This window comes from Gallinula chloropus (genome assembly GCF_964237585.1).
Source record: "Gallinula chloropus genome assembly, chromosome: 1".
Classification (NCBI taxonomy): Eukaryota; Metazoa; Chordata; class Aves; order Gruiformes; family Rallidae; genus Gallinula; species Gallinula chloropus.
In genome coordinates, this window is record NC_140085.1 from 22,506,207 (window position 1) to 22,530,620 (window position 24,414).

A 24,414-nucleotide genomic window follows, 5' to 3' on the forward strand; every position below is an offset into this window, starting at 1 on the left:
TTCTGCCTAAAGGACTACAGTGCTGGCACATTGTGTGCAGTGTTACCTCGGGAGAAACACCTCGTCTCTGAGAAGGGAGTGAAAAAGGGGAAGAGGGAGGGAGACCAGGAGGCTGCCTCAAGGCTGCAGACCCGGCTCCGTGGCTTTGTTAGCAAGAGGAAAGCTAAAGCTCACCAAAAGGGCCTGTAATGAAGAGGAGTAAATGAAGTAAATGGCCATCAAATGTCTTTGGAGCCCACCAAGAGGTGGTGGGGTAGGCGGGTGGGTGATAATGAGCTCTCAGAATGGTAGAATTGGAAGCCCAATGACTGTGCACGCGTTATGAATACGCAGATATGCCTTGTGTAACAGCTGAGTAACTGGCCCTTTGCGGAGCGCACATTAGGAGGAGCGATGCCCCGCGTGCCCTGCGCTGCAGTAAGGAACACCTGCTCCGTGGCCACTGAGGCTCCCGAGTTCTCCTTTCGCCTTTCCGCGGCGTCAGCAGCAAGCTCTGGTTTGACACGCGCAAGAACCTCAGGCGATCGCGCACGGCGGCGGGACCGCGCAAGGCCAGTGGCGCACCGAGGCGATGAGCCCTCAGGTACCGCAAACCGCCTTCAACCCGCGCTTCGCGGCCTGCCGCCCCTACCCGCCGCGGCCGCCACATGGTACGTCCTCGCTCTCCCTTCCCCCTCCCGGCGGTACGGGTGGTAGGGCCCAGCGCGGCGGCGCAGCGCTCCGCGGCGGCGAGCCAGGTTAGGGGAGGTGTGGGGGTGCCGGACTGGTCCCGGCCGGCTCCGGCCGCCTGACTCCAGCCGCTGGGCCGGGGGTGTGGGGCGGCGGGTGCCGCAGCGGCGGCCCAGCCGAGCACAGGCCGGTGGGGGGAGCTTTGTCACGGCCCTGAGCCGGGCCGCCGCCGTTAGCGGGCCGGATGACGTTAGATTCGGCCTCCAGCACTCTGACGGCAGATGCGGCCCGAAGATAAGCGGGGCGAGACGCTGGGGGAAGCTGCGTGGTTTTTAAGCCGCGCGTCCGCGGTGTAGGCCGCGAGTGACGTTTCAAGCGGGGACCGTCCCTGCCAGCAGAAGGCAGCTGCGGCGGCGGGGCCGGGGCTGGCTGGAGTCCCGCCGGGCTCCTGCCCTCGGCTCCCGTGCCGGCTGCAGGGAAGCGGCCTCCTTCTCCAGCTAGAGCCCAAGGGGAGAGGGGGCTGGCCGGTCTTAGGTGACGCCGCCGGGATGGGGGATTTTCCGTTGTCTCTTGCAGAAAGCACCACGTTGTGGCCTTGCGTTTGAATGGTGCGGTGCTTCCTTAAGCTTTTTTTTAAAAATATTTTTCTTAGATATAAGGAAGGCGCTTTCCCAGGGCTGGTGGAACAATAGAACAGGCAGCCCGGAAAGGCTGAGTGGGCTCCACTCATGGAGGCTCTCACGACCTGACTGGACAAAGCAGCCTTTGGGCTTACCTCGTAGTAGACCCTGCCTTGAGCTTTGAAGATTCCTTCCAACCTGGATTATCCCAGGATCCTCTATAGTTCTTTTCTATAAAGCTTTATATTAGTCTAGCAAGTTTTTGTAATCATTCTTTACTTCATTCCCACTACTGATGCAAAGCAGGGGTTCATTTTTGTGTCTGTGAGTGCAGAACTGTGAATGTGTTAATCTGCAGAACTACCTATTACCACTTCAGGTGCCTTCACAAGTTATTCACGGTCTATCTACGCTGCTCACTTCCAAGGTAGATACCTACTGTTTCTGGTTAATTTAAAGTTAAGTTTAGGCATTCAGAGTTCCATTAAATTCTCTACACACCCTGCTAAGACCTGGTTGCAGGAGATGAGAATGGCAGTAGCAGTTGCACTGTTGCTCTTTTTAGTGAAAGATTTCATGAAAAATGACATGAGCAGGAGGCTGATTCGTGAGTTTTCGAAAAGTGAGATTTGAGTCTTAGAGTGGAGATTGAGGAATTTAAAATCTCTGAATGAAATGAGGGATGAATCAGCCTGTTGATCCTAGTATCCATTTCCTACAGAAGACACCGGACTCTCATTAAATGCTGAAGCCTGTAACACCTCTTTACTCTGCAAATACAGGTCACTGCAAGTGTGCTAGCAAAGAGTCACAGATAACTCCCAGGTAGACATTGGTTCGCTTCCTTGTTGCTGCTATGACACCTGGTGATAAGAAGGTGCTGCTGGCAGAACAAACACCTAAGATGGCTGCTTTTTTTTTTTTTTCCCTTAATCTTGCAATTGATTTACAGTCCCCAGAGCAGTAGAAGTATGTAACACATTACAGTGGGGTCCTGCATATTAGAACAACAGTCCAGCATGAGCTTTAAGAGAACTCTGAACTCCTGGAATAGGTTACATACCCTGGAAATGAGATACTGTCATCTCTGGACTCTGAAGTACACCAGATCCTAACTCTTAATCATCTTCTGTAGAACACTGTGACATTACAACTCATTAACCTTATTTTGCATGTTGTATTTTGCTTACTGCTTTACCAGGGCTCCCGAGTACCCCAGTCAAACATAGTTTGGCAAATAAGGTTTTCTTTCCTTTTATAGTATTATGTTTCTGCATGGATTATCCTCACTATCAACAGGAAAAAGAATTAACAATGATGTCAAACATTCTCGAACAACATATAGCTTCTTTTAAGTGAACATAACAATCATTTCCATGTCAGATCTTGAAAGAAGACAATTTACAGTACCAGAATTTTTTAAAAGCTCTACAATGGATAAAATGACTGTATGTTAAGCTACTGCATTACTCACAAGGCAATTTTGTTTAACAGCAGGATTACACATTGAAGTAAAAGTCATGGTTAGTTATTTTTCCAGTTTGTACTTTGGAAGTATCATCTGACATCCCAAACAATTTTAACAATAGTTTATTTTGCTGGAAGTTTCCAGCTGAGCTGAGCATTAATGAAGAAAGCCCAGTTACTTAACTCTGGCTGGACCCACCGAGTTCAGTGGAGCCACTCCGAGTGCTTGCACACAGGCGGTTGTGCCGCTCCCTCTGGAGGAGAGGCTTTAGTTTGCAGTCTGTGGAACAGTCGCTTTTCTATGAGCGCTTTCCCAGGGCTGCGATTTATCTACGCTTGCAGGGCGTTGAGGGCTGTGGGGAGAAACGGCTGGTGGAGCTTGCTGGACAACACTCCTCAGGTCACAAAAGTTTATGAAGATAAAGTCATTAGCCTTAGCGTTATCACACAAGCAGCTTTGTTAGGCAATCTGATATTGCCTCAGAGATTTGAAATACTACTAAAAAAGCCAAGTTACCGATAAACAGCTTCTGTTAATAACATGAGCTTGCACAGAGGAAATTATGTCTTACTCTGTTTGTTTATGATGTAGAAACATAACAAGAGTCCAGCTTTCAGAAGCTGAAAAACATCTACTTAAAAGCAAAGGTACACTTTCTTGAGATAAACTATTTTACGCCTGGAAAATATTTAACCTTACCTGGCATCCAGATGGAGGCTCTATCACCTAAGTTCTCTGAACAAACCATGTATTTTCTTAAAAGATGGGCTGTAAAGAAGGTTCTAGGGATCAGATGTAGCTGTTCCTGCAATAGGCTTCTTGGTCTGTCACGTAGGCAGTCAGGCTGTGTGGTGATAGCAGTCTTTTCTCTCCTAAAACACCCGAACCACCAAAACACAATTTAGCTTAGTGCTCACGTAGGTACTTTTTGAAGCGTGCTATACTTTGGGAGAGGGGAAAGCGACTGTATAAATAGAATTGTCAAACACACAAATTGTTGGGTTGTGGGTTTTTTCCTCATTTTCTATTTGAGCAGTTTTAGGCGTGTTACCAGGAGCAGCAATTTGTGTATTTCACAGACCAGCAATTCTCCCTTTCACGCTCTGTGCTTCCAAAGGGTTGTTATGAAAACACCACCATGGAAGTTAAAGATACACTTGCTGATACCTTCCCTTGGCTGCTGTGGCTCCTTTGGCCCTTGCAGAGCAGGTGGCAGCGCATGTGCTAGTGGTGATGGCTGCAGTCAGATGGAGCAGGGGTGGGCCATGGGGTTACCTGCAGCTACTCTGGCTGCTCTGTGGAGCCCACCCTGGCCAGGCACCCATTCCACAAGGAATCTCTGCCTACTGGGCAAGGCTGGAAATGCGAGAGGTGACCGGGAGACAGGTGTCAGCACAGACAGCAGCTGTAGTAAAGTGGGTACTGGAAGAGGCAGGAGAAGGCCTGAAGATGTTAGGTGGTCTTGCTTCCTCACACAAAAGACCAGTGTGCTTATTCAGAGCCCAATTAACAGACTCAGCTAGTGAAAAAACAAACACATACATTAAGGTTTGGATGATTTTTTTTCCTCAATTATAATGATTTCACAATACCATTAGGCACATACTGCCGCTAACAGAGCATCAGGGGGGCCTCTGACACATGAAGGAACAAGTCACGCTCCAAACAATGCTTGGGAAGTTAAGCAAATACATTCAGAAGAGTTAAGAAAGATCTTTAAGCTAGTTGGGGTTTTTTTTAAATAAATTAGTAGAATTACTGTCAAATTAAATTGCACAAAACATTCTTCTAATGTGGTGTGAGTGAGCTGTAATGCAATTAACAATGTTAGCTGCAGGAAACGGCTGACAGTTTGGTTCTTGTATGACTGCAAGGGTTTATACAGGCAGAGCGCTGCCCCCACGTCAGATCTGTCACTTCCACATGCTATTTTTCCAGTGAGGTATCCATCAGAGCATTAACCTTTCAAGTTTTTCATGCCATTTTGCATGAAAGCTGAATTTTGTGCTAATAACAAAAACCACAAGAGTAATTCCTTACAGTAGCTCAGTCTAAATGTCAATGTCTCTGAGAACACGATGAGGTGTAACTTGTGCCTTAAATGTGTTGTCTCATGGTGGTTGTTCTCTCTCCATAGGGTCGAATTCCACAATGTTGAGAGTTGCTGCTCACGGTGCAAAAGATACATTCACTCTTCTGACAAGATCTCAGTACTGCAACCCAGGATGGAATTTTTCATCAGCGTGGACTGAAGCAGCAAGCAGAAGCTTCCCAACACATCCCAGTTACACAACCGATACAACATCAAGAGAGGAAAATAAAAAAACCATTGAGGGGCTCTACAGATTGTCAGTCGACATTAAGAAAATACGCAGACTAAAGGAATGGGTCCTTCTCCAGGATGTGGCCTACGTTCAAGAAATTGCTGGTATCTTACAAGAAATGGGTGCAGATGAGACCACTGTAGCCAGTGTTTTAGAACGCTGCCCAGAGGCTGTTCTCCGCACCCCTGCAGAGATAAACTCTCAAAGAGCTCTGTGGCAATCAGTATGCCAGAATGAAAAACAGTTGATTAAATTAATAGAGCAATTCCCAGAATCGTTTTTTACTACCAAATATCATGAGAACCAGAAGGCAAACATACTGTTTTTCCAAGAGTTGGGGCTTAAGAATAACATAATCACCAGGTTCTTGACAAGCGCACCCAGCGTTTTCTACAATCCTGTTGAGAAAACCAAAAGCGTGATAGAGACCTTACAACAAAACTATTTAAGTTTAGGAGGGTCTGATGCAAATATGAAGACCTGGATACTGAAACTATTGAGCCAAAATCCATTTATTTTATTAAATACCCCCACCTCAATGCAGGAGAACTTGGAATTTCTCCAGAAGAATGGTTTCACTGACGATGAAGTTCTACAGCTGCTGTCCAAACTTAAAGGTTTTATTTTTCAGCTTACACCTACTACTATGCAGAAGAGCATGCTTTTTTCCAAAAATGTCTTTAAGTGCAGTGATCAAGAGTTGAAACAGCTAGTGCTGAAATGCCCAGCGCTTCTGTACTATTCTGCTCCAGTTTTGGAAGAAAGACTTGAAGGACTGCTGAGGGAAGGAATTTCTGTAGCACAGATTAGGGAGACACCAATGGTGCTGGAGCTGACAACACAAATTGTTCAGTACAGAATTAAAAAGCTCTCTGCTTTGGGATATAATATAAAGAGTGGAACTCTAGAAAGCTTGAATGGCACCAAGAAAGATTTTGAAGTCAATTATGGTAAGATACAATCAAAGAAGGAGAGACCAATTTTTAACCCTGTTGCTCCTATAAACATTGAAGATTAATGGGAGTGCTGCCCTTTGCATTATGCAAAAGAAAATTATCCAAGAGATAGTTCTTTGAGAAGATCCAAAACAGATTTAACCAGATTATAGTCTTTGTCCTGTACTTGATCCCAGAGCAGGTCTTAGGCATAGCTTCATTACACAATTGTACATTTGTAATACTTTCAAATAATGTAACAGCACCAGGTTATGATAAAGGTTGCCTTTTTAACCCCCCCAGAGGGTACTTCTCACCTTTCTTTAGTTCTGTTACACTTCCTTAGCTAACAGGGCAGTGACTGCTTTGGATTTTCAGCTCTGTCACTGCACTGTCCACCCTGTGGTAGGGACTAGTGCAATCCCTACCCAAGAAAGAAAAAAGGAGGGCAATTTGTCCAGCAGTGTTCATCAGCCCACTGGATCACTGACTTCTGGAGCCTCTTCTAGAGTTCCATTCCTTAGTGCTGACATAAGTAGCTATAGCTCCTGGGTCCTGAACTGCAGCAGGCTTGACTTCTTGGGTATGGGAGCCTCGCTAGAGCGCAGCCTGCAAACAGGGGAGGACATAGTACTTTTATTTGATGACTGCTGATATAAGGCCCTAGTCTGCTTGGCATACAAACCGTGACAGAGAAACAAGACAACTTCCTCTGCAGTTCTGAGTCTTCAAAACGTCCTCCTTTTGCAAAAAGGTTTGGGGCAGGAGATACTATAACTGCTGTTGTCTAGTTCTCAGTATCTTCTTTTTCTAGCAAGGCTGAGGGAGAGACTCCAGTTGAGTCTCAGATGAAAGTAGGAAAGAGGAAAAAGTCGTGTTTTTATATTAGGTGTAACAAAACTCTGGTCTGTAAACACCTGGTGATATTAAAAATGACTAGCAGATTTGCAAACAGCTGCCAGTTGCTAAATATATGGGTGACACTGCTTCTCCCATATCACTGTATGGTAATTGTTGACAAGTGCTGGCTTTCAAAATAGTAACTATCTGAACTGTTTGGCAGTGTTTAAGTTGTCAGGGGTTTGTATTTATTTTCATTTATGGGCTGTGAATAGTAATATAAAATAGTGGAATCATTGACGCTCATCTCAATAGAATTAGGATCACCAGTTACTTTCTCAGAGAAACTTTCCTAAGCAACTGTTCCATACACATTCCCTCCTGACAGCATGAGGAAAAAAGAGTTACACCCTCCCCCCCCTCATTCTGGGCCATTCTTCAAGGCCATTTTTAGCAGACATTTTGGCAGCAAGTGCAGGGTTCCTTTTCTTAAAGAGAAGTTTGAATTGCTGAGGAAAGCTGGTATTGAATTACTAGTTTAGAGGGTGAGCTGCAAGATGATGATTTTATATGGCCTGCTGCAGGCTTGGAAAGGGCTAGAAACATCTGGTCAGAGCAGTGCCAAGTCTTGGCAGCTGAAGGTCTCTGACCGCCGTGCAGGCGAGTGCCGACGTGACTGCAGCTCACGGGGGTAAATGCCGCTCTCATGAGAGCACTTGTGACTGTGGTGAGAATTCAAGCAGGAGCACGTATCACCAGCACAGTGACAGTCAGGCTGCCTTCCTAAGCCATTTCTTTGCTGACTCTTCAGAACACATTACTGTTTTCTAAGAGGAGACTGGGAAGACAGCCACATTAAATTCACAGGAACTCACATTTGCCACTTTTTGACATCCTTCAGCACTCAACTATGGAGCAGAGCACAGTATTATTTGAATTCAAAAGCATCTTTCCCCTCAGACCCAAGGGGGCATTTCAGCTCTCCGCAGCGATTCACAATACAATCCCCAATGCTGAACCACAGAACTGATCTGCGGTTTAGGATGAAAAGGAAACCATGACATAAAACAATGTTTTCCCTGAAAATCTGCTTTCAGCCTTTCTACAGGTATCTAGTTTTTGAAACAGCTTATTCCCATCACTTCACAGTATTTCCAGTGGCAACAGACAAAACAGGAAAGTGACATATTTCCTTAATTGAGTCACAGCCAGTTATCGCAAACTCATTTTCCATTCTGAATGTTTCAGTCCCTCCTCCTCCCCTTTCAAAACACCAGCAGAAAGACTCCCTTTCTCTACCAGCAGACCCAAATCCATTCAATCCTTTATTCATAACTCTCTGCCGGGGACTCGTTTCTCTCTTCTTCACAGGATTAATTTATAATAAAGCCTCAGGGAAGCTCCCGAGTACCAAAACGTCGTACAGCTGAAACCCGCTTCCTCGTCCCTTGCTGTTGCTCACAGTGAATGTGAACCCATCTGCACTGTTTAAGTCTGGCAGATAAAAGCCTGCAGCACGGCCTTGCGCTACAGCGAGCAGCCAGGCATACACAAGTAGTCTTCATAAACATCTCCCCTTCTGAAACGGGGGCTGGGAAAAGGAAAGTAAAATAAACCCATGACAAAAACAACCCCCGACAAAAGCAACCCCCAACAAAAACAATCCCCAAACACAAGAACAACTCCCCCTCCCCCTAAAAATTTCAGACTCCATATTTCATTCAGCTCACTATGATCTTAAAATCAGGTATCCTCAAGCCTGCGTTTGGGGGGCAAGGGGGAACAAACAACAAAACAGTACCAGGGATTCTGTGTCTATGCACAGCCAATGCGAGGTTTTGTTAGGAGCTGGCTGGTGCTATTTAGATGTGGATAAAGGACACTGTGGGGCATGATACAGTGGGAAGACTTAGACCCAAGTATGCCTTTCTCCCCAGAGTAACTAAGGAAGCTTTCAAATGTCTGAAACAGCAACAGTTTAATGTTTCACAAGAGTCAGGACAGAATCAGAACAAGATTTTAAGACGAAGCAAGTTTCGTAAGTGAATAGAAAATATGCAGGGTATAGGACAAAGCTATTTTTGAAAACTAAAACCATATGCCATGTTAAAGCATTGCAGTTACAAGAATGAGACGTCATAACTACAGGATACGTTAGGAACAAAACATAATGAAGTACTGGCAGCTCCTGGAGATCTAACGTTGATTACCTTGGACCACACTTGTTTCACATCAAGTTTCATAGTATAAAAATTAGAGTGTCATGTAAAAAGGGGTACGACCAGTTCAACATTTGCTTTCAGAAAACAGGAAGGGTTTAGTTGAGTGTCACAAATCTCACTCTGCTCCAGACAGGTGACTCTTAGAGTTCAGCATAGTACTCTGGGGGTATGTCAGCACTGGAAACTGCAAGAGAGCAGCTGACTTACTTGCTGCAGGTAGATTGCCTCCGATACCTAAGCCAGCCCATTTCTATAGCTAATTGGTATCCTTAAACTACACCATATTCTATGTGATTAACTTTTGATTATGCGAAACAGGTGATGTCTTCCATCTATTGCATATACTTACCTCATTGCAGCCTCGCAGCAGAACAGAACTAAGCAGCTGGTACAACTAGCAAAAGGAGCAGAAAATGCCATTGGCTGGGTTTCTGCTCTCCTCACAGCCCCAGATCCCTCCCTGTGCTTATGAATACTATGCTACCAGCATGTACAGCAATTACTGATACCCAACGAAGTTGCTCCAGACTGCAGTTGGAAGTACCTGTGGCTCAGAAAGACTAGGCAATGACTGTACCATAACTTACAGAGTCTACTTTCAACGCCCATGAATATAGGACCAAGTTTTAGGCAAATGATACGTTTTGATATTTTTAATTTCCAAAAAGTCTCCCTATATATCCTTCTTGTACAACCATAGCCCCTGAAAAAGTAAGCTTACATGCTTACAAGTTTTCTGTAGAAACACAACTCTTCAGAAAATACTGCATACACAACATTCACAGCCTCCTCCTGCGGGCTTCCCAAGAGGTTACTTATTTGCAAAGTCAGTACAAAAAAATAAAATCACCCACACCACCTCTTTTAAGGCAACCTCGAGCTGTGTATTACAAGTGCATTTTGCCTCACACTGCAGAGGACCTACAGATGTTCCCACCTGAGGTGTGTCAACATTTGGAATCTGTCAGTACACCATTTACTTGGATGATATTTTTTGTGTGGTTTTTTTTATAAGGCCTCATCTACCTATTTTGGTTTGTTTTAAATAAAAGTATTGCATTTTACTCAAAAATCAAAACTAGAAGGATGAGAAAAAGATGTAGTGAAAAATTCTCTGTGTTTGCTTAAACAGAAGCTAACCTGGCACATCATGGATGAGACGACAGCTTTCCCGGTTCTTCAGTGGTTTCCAACTACAAAAAGGAATTCCTTTCACATCAGGACAGTTGTGCTAGATGACGACAAACATCAGCCCAGTTCCCATTACGCCCTCATTTTTTTCTAGTGTCTGTAAGTTTATTAGAAGAAAGTTTTCACTTGCAGGAGATAGACACACATCACTAAATACCTACACCTGAGATAGAACAATCGTGTTTTCGGTAAAAACTGGCAAAGTTTCAGATACCAGGAATCATAAAGAGAGCCTAAAGCTCATTCTGTGGCCTGCGCTGAAATGGCAGGACAGTTCTTCACACAGCTTCACCTAGTAAAATGTTTTCTCTAATAAGGCATTAAGTTACTTTACTCTTTATGATCCCTTCTACTGTGTCGTTAAACTTTCCCGCTTTACTTCCCACTCATTTCCCACTTCTGCTCTCCTCTGTTCTATCTGCTCCAGTCTGCACTGGCTCAGTGTGGTCACTGGTGGTCTGCAGGCTGCCTGCCAATAGTTTCCTCACCAGAACTAACCGGGTACGTCCAACAATGTCGTTCCGCAGCTGAAGGACCCTTAGCGGGATGTAGAAACCACTGAGAACAGTAAACAACATCTTGTCATATTGATGGTATGGCAGAGATTACCAAGTGTCTATGTCCACATTTTAGTCCAAAACTGCAAAAGACTTACAGTAAATGAATATTCCAATATGTATTATCCCTCAGATACACTTACTCCTGTAGTTATCAAGTGTAACATTTCACCAGATACAAAGCTTCCATCTAGGCTCTACGAAATCTTCATACTCTGTGCTGCGCAAGCTTCTTCTGTCCTTTTCAGGTGAAACCAAGTTACTTGCACAGCTCTTTAGAAGATACAGTGTCTAAGACACATGGCTTCTCACAATCCAAATCTTAGCAGATTTAAACGCCACCGATGTAATATCCTGGAGTATCAAGTATGTCTCAGTTTTTATTTTAGTCAGACTTATCCTTTTTCTTCCCTGTTAAAGGCACTTTACTTGCAACAGCAGATCCCACAGCCGTAACGCCTCCAGCCACAGCTGAAACGCTTCCTTTGACTAGCCCCACTCCCATTGAAGGCACAGATGTGACTGCCGTTTTGGTAATTTCCAAGCTCTTCCCTCCAATCCAAGCAACACCCCCGATTGTGGCACCAACAGCTCCCTTTGTGACACTGAAGATGCCACCAGTCACACGAGAAAGCATGCCAGGCTGCTGTTGTGGGTGGTCTTTTAACGAACCTAAGGGAGGAAACAACAAGCAGATCAGTCACAGTGCTATGATCCCAAATAAGACTTACTCCTCGGTACTTCCTTGTCTAGCCTAACAGCCGTTGCATGACCACTGTTCTTGGACACTCGTACCACAGCTCTGAAGAAGAAAAGACACTTTGCTGCAGCAGGACACATCTCAATGCTGGTTTAGAAAACACAGGTATCGGGCACGCAGCTCCCACACAGTCTGATGTCACAAACTTTTCTCCTAGGTGTGCACCACCACCCTGCAGACTCTGGAAGGTCTCATGGCCAAATCAGTCCCATTCTGGACTTTATTACTCCTGGTCCCCCCTCCATTTTAAAGAGTTAACCTACAGGAGGGGAGCTTGATTGCTGTTCAAATATTTAATGGACTGGAAAAAGTTCCTGGAGAAACAAAAGTTTTATTTAAAACACAACAATAACAAACCCAAACCCCTGTTCCTTGAAGAGGCCTCACCTTGAAACAAAGGTATTTCTTTAATAATTCCTGTTCTGAGGATGAGTTTTGAAGGGTTGTATGCAGGGGTCAGGAAAGAGGAAAAGAATGTTACAAACAAAAGCAATCAGAGCAGTCAAAAGAAGTGTGAGAAGGACAATACCGATGCCAACTCTCTTCCTTTCTTCATCACGTACACAAGTTTAATTTTCTTCCAAAGGTCTTTCCTGTAATGTGTGTAGCAAAAGGCAGGGAAGAAGTCCAATGGCCAAATAAGCTCATTAAGTATGATGAAGCGGCTCCCTTTCTTAAGGAAAAAAACCAGGGAGAACTAAGAAAAGAACAAGTGGAGCCACAGGGGCCAGAGCCAGGGAAGAAGCAAACATGAAATAAAGAAGCGAGGGAGTCATTAGCAGAAAGAACATGCTTGGATGAGGATGATGAGTCTTGAGAGGCAGGGGAAAAGAAAAATCAGGTCTTCCCATGCACCTCCAATGAGCTTGCAATACTGCCAGGACTGACCCAGCGCTCAGAATCTGTTAAGAGTATGAACTCTGGAGTTCCTATGTGTGTGCCCAGAATAATTCTAACCAGCACGAAGAAGGTGGTAAACCAGATCACTCCTAAGTCTAGTGAGAAGAGTTCCCCGTTCAGGGAATGGCTCTACCGTGGTACCTTGCAGCCACCTTCTTGCTGAAAGAGTTCAAACAGCAAACAAGAATCTGAATTAATGTAGATCACAAAGGTTGGTGCTACTTGCAAAGCAGAAAACAAAGCATTAGAATAGCACTACCATGAGCACAAATGCTTCTTCTACCTATGTATTTTTTAAATGACTTGTCAAGTGTGACTTGGACAATCTGGAACTGGAATTTATATCTTTATGAAACATTGGAGATTGACCTTGGAATTGAGCCCTTCCTCCAAGGATTTTTTTTTTGGCAGCCTGTTCAGAGAGATGATCTCCTTGCCAGCATTGAACTGTTTACCTTCCATCCACATCTGGCCATCTTTCTATGGCTGTGTAAGCAGATCACGTATAAAGGCCCTTGAATGACATTTAAAACAGAGATGTTCAAGGGTATTCCAACATTTTAACTGAACTCATAAGGCTTAAAGAATGCGCATGGAAGAATCAAATCAAAAAGGCCTCTTCAAGGATGGAGTTTCCATTAAGATGGGCTGTGTTTTATTCTACTCCCTCTAACTGTAACAACTTACTTCATCTAGTTTTACTTCATATTTAAACTGGTTATTGCCATACTGAAGGAAGATACTGTGCAGAAGACAGTTAAGTCTCAGTTGCTCATGAATTTGAAACAAAACGTTGCAATACCTACTAATGATCAGACTCAGCTGTTACGCTCTGCATCTGGACAACCTGCTGAATATTCCAGAAAGATAAAAAATGCTCACTTGTTTCACTGCCCTCCTCAAGAAAGAATCAGCAGTTGCAGTTTACTAGCCAGATCACTGCTCACTTTCTATACATGAGGTTTACTATGTATAAAACAAGTCCATTTTTAAGGAAAAATAATATTTTAAAAAGCACCTTAATAATCAGACTTGAAAAGTTTCCAACCTGGCATTTGCTTTCAGAAATGCTTCTGGGATACTGACAACCCCATAAAAGCTTAAAAAGAAAGATTTTATCCTCACACCATGATACTGTAACAAGCGCAAGTACAATAGAGTTTAAGAAGCACTGTACCATAAGCTGTTTCTCCCTTTCCTCTCATTTTCTTGTACTTGTGTTTCCTGACTAACAGCTGTTTAGAGTGAGCTATTCCCCTTTTGCTACAGTTAGTGGATAATCCTGTTGTTCAAGGAAAGTAAATGGTCCTGTTATACACCATATAAAAGCTGAGAAAAACACCCAAACCAACCAACCAGAGCTGTTGTAAGTTGAAGAGCAATGAAACAAGAGGAATTCAGACTCACTGACATCTACATCCAACACATTTAGTCTTAAAGCCAGCGAAGATGGAACACAGACAACCTGTGTGCTAAGAACAGGTTTGATCTTGTACGCTTCCAGGCACATTACGCAGACAGGACCCTTCACAGTCCCACCGCTGCACAGCCCGGAAGGTAACACTGCTTATTTGCAGCTGCATTTCCTCTGCAGATCTAATAACTGATTAATTTGGTTCAGGAGACCATGACACCACTGCATTAACGAAGGCAAGGGTTCATTTTTAGGAAACCATGAGATTAAATCAACAGTTAGAACCCCAGTTAACTGTGTGATGCAAAAGGGTCTCCAAAAGCAGTAATAAAGTTCTGTATGTTTTTAAATGCATCTTGTTTAAGAGTCACAAGCACTGTGAACTCAGCAAGGTGTCCAAGAGTGAAGCTGGGCTCTTCCCCTCACGTAATGAATGAGAGAAATAAATACCCCTTGGACCAATTCATATCTCTGGAAACTAGCCTGCAAATCATGTCCTTCAGCATCTGCCTATCTTCTCTATAATTTATCAGTATCAGTTTGCTGAGTTACATTCAGTGGCCTTACTATAGTCAGTGAGAAGCGAACAGTAACTAGGGCCTAGCTCAGGGCTAGCTTTGCTTAACTTTCATTTAAGTAACAGTAAAGTGTTTAACTTGCAGATATGTTTGGTGGGATTTTTTTGGGTTGTGGGTTTTTTTTGGTTTTTGAGAGAACTGAGCCCGTGATGAACTTCTAAGAATTTGCTTTGTATTATGAAAACCAATACATACCTTCTGGTGGTTCGTCTTGAAGGTATGACGGACCTTCCTGTTGATTTTTGTCTGTTTGATTCATTATTGCCTAAAAAAAGAAAGTCACATCACTATACGTCATTTCTGGCAAAGCACAGATGTAATTCATAGAATCATAGAATGGTCTGGGTTGGAAGGGACCCCAAGGATCATAGAGCTCCAACCCCCCTGCCACAGGCAGGGACACCAACCTCCAGGCCTGGATCTACACAAGGCTGCCCAGGGCCCCGTCCAACCTGGCCTTGAACACCTCCAGGGACGGGGAATCTACTACTTCTCTGGGCAGCCTGTTCCAGCACCTCACCACTCTTTCTGTAAAAAACTTCCCCCTAATATCTAATCTAAACTTTCCCTCCTTTAGCTTCAGTCCATTCCCCCTTGTCCTGCCATTATCTGCTCTTTTAAAAAGTCGAATCCCCTCCTGCCTATAAGCTCCCTTCAGGTACTGGAAGGCGGCAATGAGGTCCCCCCGCAGCCTTCTCTTCTCCAGGCTGAACAAGCCCAGTTCCCTCAGCCTCTCTGTAGGGCAGGTGCTCCAGCCCTCTCACCATCCTTGTGGCCCTCCTCTGAACCCTCTCCAACAGTTCCACATCCTTCCTGTATTGGGGATCCCAGATCTGGACACAGTACTCCAGATGGGGCCTCACGAGGGCAGAGTAGAGAGGGACAATCACCCCCCTGTCCCTGCTGGCCACTCCTCTCCTGATGGAGCCCAGGATACCATTGGCCCTACGAGCTGCAAGAGCACACTGCTGGCTCATGTTAAGTTTCTCATCCTCCATGACACCCAGGTCCTTCTCAGCAGGGCTACTCTCAAGAAGCTCTTCTCCCAGTCTGTATCTGTGTCTGGGATTCACATAGTTTAAGTTCCACAGAGAAGAGACTTTTTTCATTACTTTAGGTATCGGGGAAGACAGCAGGCCTGCCGGCGGCCTAGCTCTCTTCACCCAAGACATAGGCCCTGACAATATCCTCGTGTTCCTATAAGACAGGGGAAGTTACTCAGTGCTGAGAGGATCTTAATAATCACATTCTCAAAACACAGCGGCCTTGATGACAGGGGTACAGGCTACCCTAAACCAAGAAGCAGTTATGGGAAGGTACTTGGGAGTAACAGAACATGTTCAGAACCAGCCATAGTAAGATGGTCAAAACAGCAGGTGTGCAGATACTGTTAAGCATCAAAGGTAAACTAACGATATTTAGCTATAAGATATGTTTATCAGAAATCGTTATAATTACTAACCAATCAGTGTGGTGTGAACAGTGTGTGTAATCAATTAGCAGTTTTTTAGCTTGCCACATTTGCAGTAACAAATGTATATAATCTGTGTGATTTCACCCAGTAAACGGCTTCACCTAAAATTCCTATCGAATGGCGTGTTGCTCATTGCCAGTCTCCACATTTAGGTATGCTAAAATGAAATCATTTATTTCGTTAGGTAAGCTAGGGGCTCCTGCCAAACTACTTCTCTTTTTGTTATTACACTGTGCTTTTGCATTCTACTGCCAGGTTTGGTACTTGAAAAAGGAGCCCTCCATCACATCAGACTTAACAAGAGCTGCTGGTCCACACCAAGTGCATCTCAAAACTAAAAGACATACTGTGAAGAAAACCAGTGTGAGAATACAACAGCCGCTGCCATACAACAGCTTATGTGTATGTACTAAAAAGGAAAAGCCTAGTGATCATAGAGGTGGTGGGCACTAGAAAAACAGCAGCACACCTGTAAGACCTGTCAGTACCTGGAAAGCAGCAGTTTCAACAAACAAGTCCTTGCCACGTAATTTGAGTAAGTGCCATGCAAACAAAATGGAAGAAGTTATCATATAGAATCACAGAATATCCTAAGGTGGAAGGGACCAAATAAGGATCATCAAGTCCAACTTCTGGCTCCACACAGGGCCAGCCAAGTCAGAGCATGTGACTGAGTGCATCGTCCAGATGCTTCTTTAGCTCAGTCAGGCTCAGTGCTGTGACCGCTTTCCCAGGGAGCCCGTTCAGTGCCTGACCACCCTTTCAGTAAAGAGCCTCTTTCTAATATCCAGCCTAAACCTCCCTGTTCTCAGATTCATACTGTTACCTAAGAGAGCAGATTGGCACCTTCCCCTTCTCTGCCCCTCCTCAGGAAGCCATAAACCACTTACATCTTAGAGCAGTATTGCATACATGGTGTGGTGACAGCAGCAGAACTAGACTGTTCTCTCAAAACACAAGCTTTCCAAAGAAAACATTTCAGAAAAAAATTTCTTTACACCAAAAAGCTGTTTCCTAGAGATTTCTAGAGCAGCAGCCCGTAACATTCGGGAGAAGCACAGGATAATGCTCTGTGTACTACCCTGTCTCTTCGGAGGAGAAGAAAGCAGTATCTAGTCCAGGCTTCCCACAGCATGCCATAGTGCCCAGTCCTGCCTCATCCCCTGAGCTAACCTGCCAATCCTACTTTTCCTCCTCAGCAGGCACCAAGGTGAAAGGAAGAAAAAACCCAAACAAGTTGCACTGTACCACTCAGCATCCTTCTATCTTCTTGCCAGTGACCTCTTAGTTCCCTTCTCACAGCACGTATGTGCACACCTTTAAATAATTTAATCTCTTCCAGGAGTCACCAACCACCACAAAAATAATCCCAGCCTTGCTAGCTGTGCCCAGATGGCTCCATACCTCCTGGGGTGAGAAAACAGGGAATGAGATCTGAAGAAGGTATGAGGAGGCAGAAGCAGAACTCGAGGGTGGGAAGACTCAGCTAGAAAACAGCTCAAGCCCTCACAGTGCAATTATGAAGTCAAAACATCACAGTAAAAGACTGTACCCACACACTAAATGATAGATCTTTGGATGCGAAGTGATCTTAAATTGAATATTAAAGAGTCCCTGCAATCAGCACTAAGGGAGTTCATGACTCAGAAAACATGGGTACCTCTGCACAAGAGGCTGAATAGGAAAACAAGCTAAAAAACCCGACTGCCAGGAAGGCTGATTTGATGGCAATGCTGAACAAGTACCTCTTGAGAGCCAGAAACTCAAATGCAGAAGCGAGCAGCAGCACATCAAGGTGGAAGACTAAATACATGAGGCTAAGATGCCATTTGGAGAAGTATCAGTTCTGTAATCCCTTGGGTGGTTTTTTTTTGCCACAGGTCAGAGGGAAGAAAGAGCGAGCCTAACCAGTTACAGGGAGCAGGGGAGGGCAACTAGGTTCTGAGAAAGGGCTGGACTCAGCTGTTAGGTGATTTCTTTGCTTTAATCTAATGCAGGTTGGAAGAAATGCAAACATTTCATCCTCACTGTGTGAAGTTACATGTCAGTGGTTGGTTTCCAACCTGAACAATATCAAGCACTGGAAGGAAGAGAATGCAGACAGCCTAAGGCCTGATGTTCTTTTAGCTAAACATCTGGACCATGCTGAAGTAACTGCCTCTTTACTTAATATGTCACCATTTTGTTCGTTAAGATGATTGCTGTATCAGGAATTCAGGAGCTTGTTTGTTGCATTAGGGAAGATCCTAAAAAAAATATTAAAGTCACAACCTAGCAAGCCTTGCTTCAAACAAAAGAATAAAAGTGACTACAATCATTTTAAAGCAGAGGCCAGGGAAACACCAAGTAAAACAAGAGAAATTAATTTTCATAAGGAACTACCTCTGGTAACGTATTTGTATCTAGCTGCATGTAACTCAGAAGAAAACCAGATGTAATTGCTTGTTTGAGCTTCCAAAAGTTTCTGTCAACAATTCCTCCTAAGAGACTCAGAAAAGTTACTTCATCTCATGAGGAAAACCAAAATAGTGTTGGGGATTATCAACAAGTTTAGAGGGGAGCTGGAGTAAGTTACCTGTTCCTACCATGGCAGAACACTAGAAAGTGTTCCAAGGCTCCACACAAGTTTTTCTGTTTTCCACTACTGGGAAGGTACTGGACACAGCAGGACTGACAGCAGCACAGCCCCAACGAAGCACTGAGGGTCTCTTGTGCCAGGCATCACACAAGTTTTTAATTAGGGCAAGACCTGTCCAGTGGAAAGAATGAAGATGGGCAAACAGGGGAGGGAGAAGCTGCCTTCATAGCTTTGTAGCCCAGGTTGGCCACTCTCAGATTTGTTGGCAGTTCCTGCAAAACCTAAAGGAGCAAAAGGATGTATAGGCAGGGGAGTTTCACAGCAACTTCCAGTTCAGCAATAACATATTAAAACAAAAGTGTAAATAACAATAAAAGTCTATTGTTATAGACTTATAGACATAAAAAAACCAGTGAGAAGATAAGGTATTCCCTCCCCTGCTACCTAGAACCTCGAGGGTACTTAATTCTTGTCCCCAACTCCATTTAAAGTTAGACAGTTACACAATATACCAACTCACATGCAATGATTTAACACACAACTCCTCCTAAACCACAGAAATACTTCACTTTTACAGCTACACAGACCACAGCTGTCTGCCTTCTACAGGTCAGGCATCAGGAACCTGCTGATACCAGACCTCAGAAGCCAGCAGAGTCCTATGTGGGCCTGAGAAAGCAGCTAAGGGAGAGTAAGTCACTGCTGCTGGGACCAGATTTGTTCTACACAGAAGGCAACCTTCAAAGGCCTGCAGATCAGAAAGCTGAAGACTAGTGTATGACGTGTCATTCCACAGGTGCCTAGAAGCACTCCAGGGATGCTCCTAATCAGCTTGTGCTAGTTTTTACTTCTGGTTTTCCCATTGCATTGTTGCGAATGAAAACGGAATCATATCGCTGTCAGAAAAGGCTCACAGCTTGACTCAAAACAGAGAGCTCACAAGACAGCTCACAAAGCACAACTGGAGTCCTTTTGTTTTTCTGTAGAAGCTCTCCAGTGAAACGCAGAATCAAGACCAAGATTCAACAAAAGACTTAAAATTTTCTGCTAAGATATCTAGGTTACAGCCTGCGTCACACATCCGTGTAGCCAATTTAACACGTCAGGAGACTTGAGAGCCTCTGAAAAGGGATCCAAAATCCTGTGTGCCAAACAGGTTGTGGCATATCTGGTGAACAGGTAGTACTATGCACAGGAGCATGTCTTAAACCTGGCTCCCCTCCAGAGACTTAAGGTGAGTATTTCTATTGACTGGAGGTCAAAGGCCTGGAATAACTGCTTGGTGGCAGATGACTTCATCCAGTCTTTAGACCAAGATGGCAGGAAGACTATTTTTTTTTCCCTCCTTAAAAACTTAAGTTAGAAACCACTGACAATCTTTTATGTAATACCATCAGGGTGACAGCACTCACAGTTCAATGTCTCCTTTGTCTAATCAGATCCAAGCTCCTATATCCCACGTTGCACCAGGCCCTTGGTCACCAGACTGTATCCTAAGGGAGGCTCCTCTTCACGCTCTCTGCTGAAGGTGTGTCCCCGCAGAGAAGCAAGCAAATTCATGAGACCACATAAAGATTACAACTCAGCTATCTATCTGGAGGTGCAAGGATAAGACTTTTGTGCAGAGAATTAGATCATTCAGGCATGGTATTAAGGAACTTTGGAAACTGAGGTTGGAAGCTGCATGTTCAAAGTCCCTTACACACAGAATCATTAGTCACCATTACTCCCAGTATTGCAAGCACACACAAAAAGGCAGAGATTTATCAAAAGCCTAAACCTTTGGAACTGTTCTGATGTCTTTTTCAGAATCTTCTTCAAGGTATGATAGGGTTGGCAAAAGAAAAAGAATGCCCTTCTTTGGCATTTTCTTCCTGTGATGCCAAATTCAATGTCTTGTGTCACTGGGGAAAAATCTCTGGCTTCCTTTAACATCTGCATGAACTGATCACACGTAGCAAGGTGGGATCTCTACAAATCCTGGCAGAACTCATACAGGCATTCATGAAGACATCTAGCTTATCAGTGGCACCCTCCAGTCTCCTTCATCCGTGCAGATGAACAGGGAAGCTTTTTATGTTCTTACGTTAAGAGCTGGAAGCAAAACCAGAACTTCAGAGATTTCAAACAGGGACACCACATAAACTGCTGTCAGTGGGATGTTTTTCCTGTACACTTGTGAGGGGGCTAGTCATTCAAGAGTAGGTGATTGTGTGTCATCTTTGACAATATATTAAAATATGTATTAACCTTGATACTAAGAAAAAAGATGGGAGTCACTCTTTCAATTGTTTTTAAAGAGAAAACACACTTTCACATTGTCAGAACATGATATAGATAGGAAGCTTCAAAGTTTTACACTTTGAAGAAGAAAGTGTACTTTGTGCTGTAAAGAAGTGGTTTAGAAGAGGATTTTTAATTCAAGAGCTATTTATAACATGACCACTGCTGGAACAGGACCCTGTATGAGTGTGCTGGGGAGCTCTGAAGGTAATGGTACAGCCACATGTGCATTCACATCAAAGCTGATTAAAACAAAACTTCCTCACCAAATATATTCCTTTGTCTTTGTCTGGTTAGTTGTTTCCACACAAGTATTCTGCGTACACCTACGAGAGAAACAGAAGGTTAATGACATTTTATGTAACAGTGCTAATGTCATGTACCTGCCATGGGAATATGGTGGGAATACAAAGCCCCACAGCAGGGAAAAAGCACACTCAGCACAACCTTGATACGTGAAAAATCTGACTAGACTTATCCCACCAAAACACAGATTCCTTCTGTGTACTTGGGCAATGGAAATGATTTTATTTGCACTGCATGTGGTCACGAGGATTACTATGAAGTGTGGTAATCAATGTTAAGACACAGACGCTCCTTAATGAGCCTGCAGGTCCTGGACAGCAGTTTGTGTAAAATTTTAGCTGGCCATGGAGAAGTGGTCTCTAACCATTACAGACACGTGCTCCACTTACTGAGCTTCAGATGATGCTCTTGATGTCTTTCTGACTTCACAGACAAAAAGCCCTACTGTTTCAGCACAGCAAACCTGGCCCAAGCAGCAGCCAGTAAAGGCTGGTTTGTTTCAGTGCCACTGCTCAGATATTTGCGGGTAGCAGTGAAACTACCCAAGGATGGGGCCAATTTCAGTTGGCAGTGTAATGCTGCTCCAGAAGGCTGCAGCAGCAGATGCTAGTGCTGGAACTATTCACCTGACAGAACTGCAAACAAAACGGTCACCTCGCCTTAGTCCACCGAGAAAAAAATATCTTCCCTCTGCCCACCAGCTATGGAGAGAAAGCTCAGCAACAGAGCTGATGGAAAACAACACCACCCTTGCCATGTGCACAGCTCTCCTTCCCCTTTTCCAGCAGCCACAGCAGACTTCAAAATGAATCTGATGTCTTTCATGTACATACGTACCTGAAAAAACAAGTTTTATGGATGACACTTCAAGAAATATGTTTTGGAAAGAGTAACAGCTCTCTACTTTCCAAATTAAACAGGGAAATAGGCACAAAGCCAAAAAGGTAATCCCACCCACGGCTGCTTTTCAGGGTACTGCTTCAAGCTGCACAAGCAACCCCTGACTATTATCTTCTCTGCTTTACGCCTTGGAGCGGGGCTTGTAACATGTTCTGGGTAAGAGTCTCAGCGCTGTTGGTTCTCTCAGACACGGCCCTCAGAGCACAGCCGACACGGAAATGTGCTTCTCGGTTAGTTAGTGCTGAGGAAGCAGCTGACTGAACTGCTGCAAGAAGCAACAGTCGACGCTTAACAGTAGAAAAAACCAAATCCAGGCACGTAGAAAGCATGTAGCTAAAAACTAAGAGCATAGCTGACACTTCAACAAGCCTTCTGTTTAACAGCCAAGTTTCAAACTTCAGATTACACACAAAACAGGGCCAGCTGGAAGCAAGGGGCAAAAAAAAAAAAAAAAGAAAAGAGGCAAGAGTTTTCAGGGAAAGACTACAGCAAGTCAATCAGAAGTTTCCAGTGTAGCAGGATGGGCTACCCTACCCCCCCAATAAAGATAGATACCAAGTCTATCATATGAAATATACACAACAGCCTAACAGTATGCAGGATTCAACACACAGCTGGGAAGATACTGCAGCCTGCATTAAAGAACAAACACACACCATGATTAAAGGAGGCATATTTCCTGAAAAAAAAACCAAACCCACAACCCAACCCGTAGCTCTGCCCAGGACATGACATCATTGTATCTGCCTATATGAGAACCTAGCATTTCTCCACCACTCACAACTCAAGTGCAGTTCAGGCTGCAGAGAGGCTCTAGGGAACACCTGATGTTGCAATCGAATTTCCTCCAAAGCAAAGATTCACAAAATACCAAATCAAAGGCAGCAGTAACCCTGTGAATAAAAAGGGGAGCTCTCTTTTCTAGTCCTGCAAAACTGATTTCTAGAAATTAAATGGTAAATTCCAGTAAGGGACAGGGTACAGCTTCAGAAATGCCAAGAACTTGCTTTGTTTTACTCGTCCTGCCAACCTCTGCCTCCTGCTAGCTCAGCTTTCTAAAGCGGAGCCTTCCCCATTTCTTCCACTGCTTGCCTAAAGCCTGAGCTCCACACCCACCTCACCTCTCCTCCTCCAGGAGATCTGTAAGTCAAAACCTGTCAGTGACTAACAGCTAGGGTGATAAAGCAGCTGCAGAATTTCCTTTACACCCGTTAATGAAAGAATGAACACCTCCCCTAGCATCCACCACCTGTCTGTAGGCTCCTGCATGACATTGAGACCTGTTCATTTGCTAGACAAAGACCACCTTTCAGTCTGCGCTTTTGCAACACAGTCCAGTTCTACACTCAATAGGCAACAGGAACTCTATTGAATGTTTAACCACAGCTTAACAGAAAGCTTTAAAAAAAAAAGTCTAGCTAGTATTTACTGAGCAGCCTTAAAACTGATGTGTGTATGAGCCAAGCCATCTCACAGAATCACAGAATCACAGAATCTCGCATGTACCCTTCCAGTTACATGGAGACGTGCTGCCCGGAGCAGTGCTCCAGGCACACTGAAGCAGGCTATGTGTCTTTGGTATTTATCACCCTTACGGAGAGACATCCCGATTCAGAGTTCTTGTTTTCAGTCCAGTTAAGTGAGCAGAAGGATGCGTTTAATCTCATCCGCAGAGGCCATCTATGAGCTTTGCACGATGACCAGGACCAGCTGCGAGGCTAAAATAACAAAGACTTATTTCCAGGCCAACACCACCCAAACGCCTAGGCTAGGCGAATGCTGAAAGCTAAGCTGCTTCCGAGCAGTTTACAATAAACTCCTTCAGATTCTGCTCCATCAAGCCGGACTTGAAAGAAACAGATGAAACAAAGAGAGGTTACTGCAGGGAACACCCGCGTAAAACTAAGTTTATACAGAGAAAACCCAAAACAAAGCTGCACGGAGAAGTTCAAGGGGAGAATAAGCCCGGGCAGGAGCGAGGCAAAGGGGAGCGCGGCTTCCTCGGGCGCCCTCCCGGGTAGGCGGGAGGCGTTCCGCCACGGACGCGGGGAGCGCGGCGTCCGGCCCGGGGAGCGCGGCGGCTCGCGGCGGCCGCCCCCGAGCCCGGTTCCGCACCCGAGGAGATGCCGAGTCCGGCACGTCGACGGCCCACACCCCTCTCGTAGGGCGGGCCAAGGCCCCGCTACCCCCACCACGTCTTCCCCTCGCAGCTACCTGCCTCCCCGGCGGAGCTCAGGAGGCGGCCCGGCAGCGACCCCCGGCAGCGACCCCCGCCGGGCCGGGCCCGCCGGGCACCTCGGCGCAGGGGCGGCGGCACTGACGTGGCAGCCAAGGCCGCGGCGGAGCCGCTACGGCCAGCCCAGCACTCCCTCCCTCACGCCCCCCGGTGCCGCGG

The 24,414-nt window shown here is 44.9% G+C and overlaps 2 protein-coding genes across 3 annotated transcripts; one reads left to right on the top strand and one right to left on the bottom strand.

The window, feature by feature from the left end:
• The first annotated feature begins 577 nt into the window (after nt 1–577).
• Nucleotides 578–7,123, top strand: MTERF2 (mitochondrial transcription termination factor 2). Of its 2 annotated transcripts, none has more exons than XM_084277425.1 (2): nt 578–583; nt 4,895–7,123. In XM_084277425.1, the coding sequence occupies exon 2, from the start codon at nt 4,909–4,911 to the stop codon at nt 6,097–6,099; it is 1,191 nt and encodes a 396-aa protein (XP_084133551.1). In that variant the 5' UTR covers nt 578–583; nt 4,895–4,908; the 3' UTR covers nt 6,100–7,123. The 2 variants fall into 2 exon arrangements, with proteins under 2 accessions (XP_084133551.1, XP_084133552.1); XM_084277426.1 differs by lacking the exon at nt 578–583 and adding an exon at nt 732–737.
• A 1,704-nt stretch (nt 7,124–8,827) lies between these two features.
• On the bottom strand, nt 8,828–24,369 carry TMEM263 (transmembrane protein 263). The gene is made up of 4 exons (XM_084261528.1): nt 24,234–24,369; nt 21,080–21,139; nt 14,674–14,743; nt 8,828–11,498 (listed from the first exon to the last, which is right to left on the bottom strand). The coding sequence occupies exons 3-4, from the start codon at nt 14,735–14,737 to the stop codon at nt 11,212–11,214; spliced, it is 351 nt and encodes a 116-aa protein (XP_084117654.1). The 5' UTR covers nt 14,738–14,743; nt 21,080–21,139; nt 24,234–24,369; the 3' UTR covers nt 8,828–11,211.
• Between the last annotated feature and the right edge of the window lie 45 nt (nt 24,370–24,414).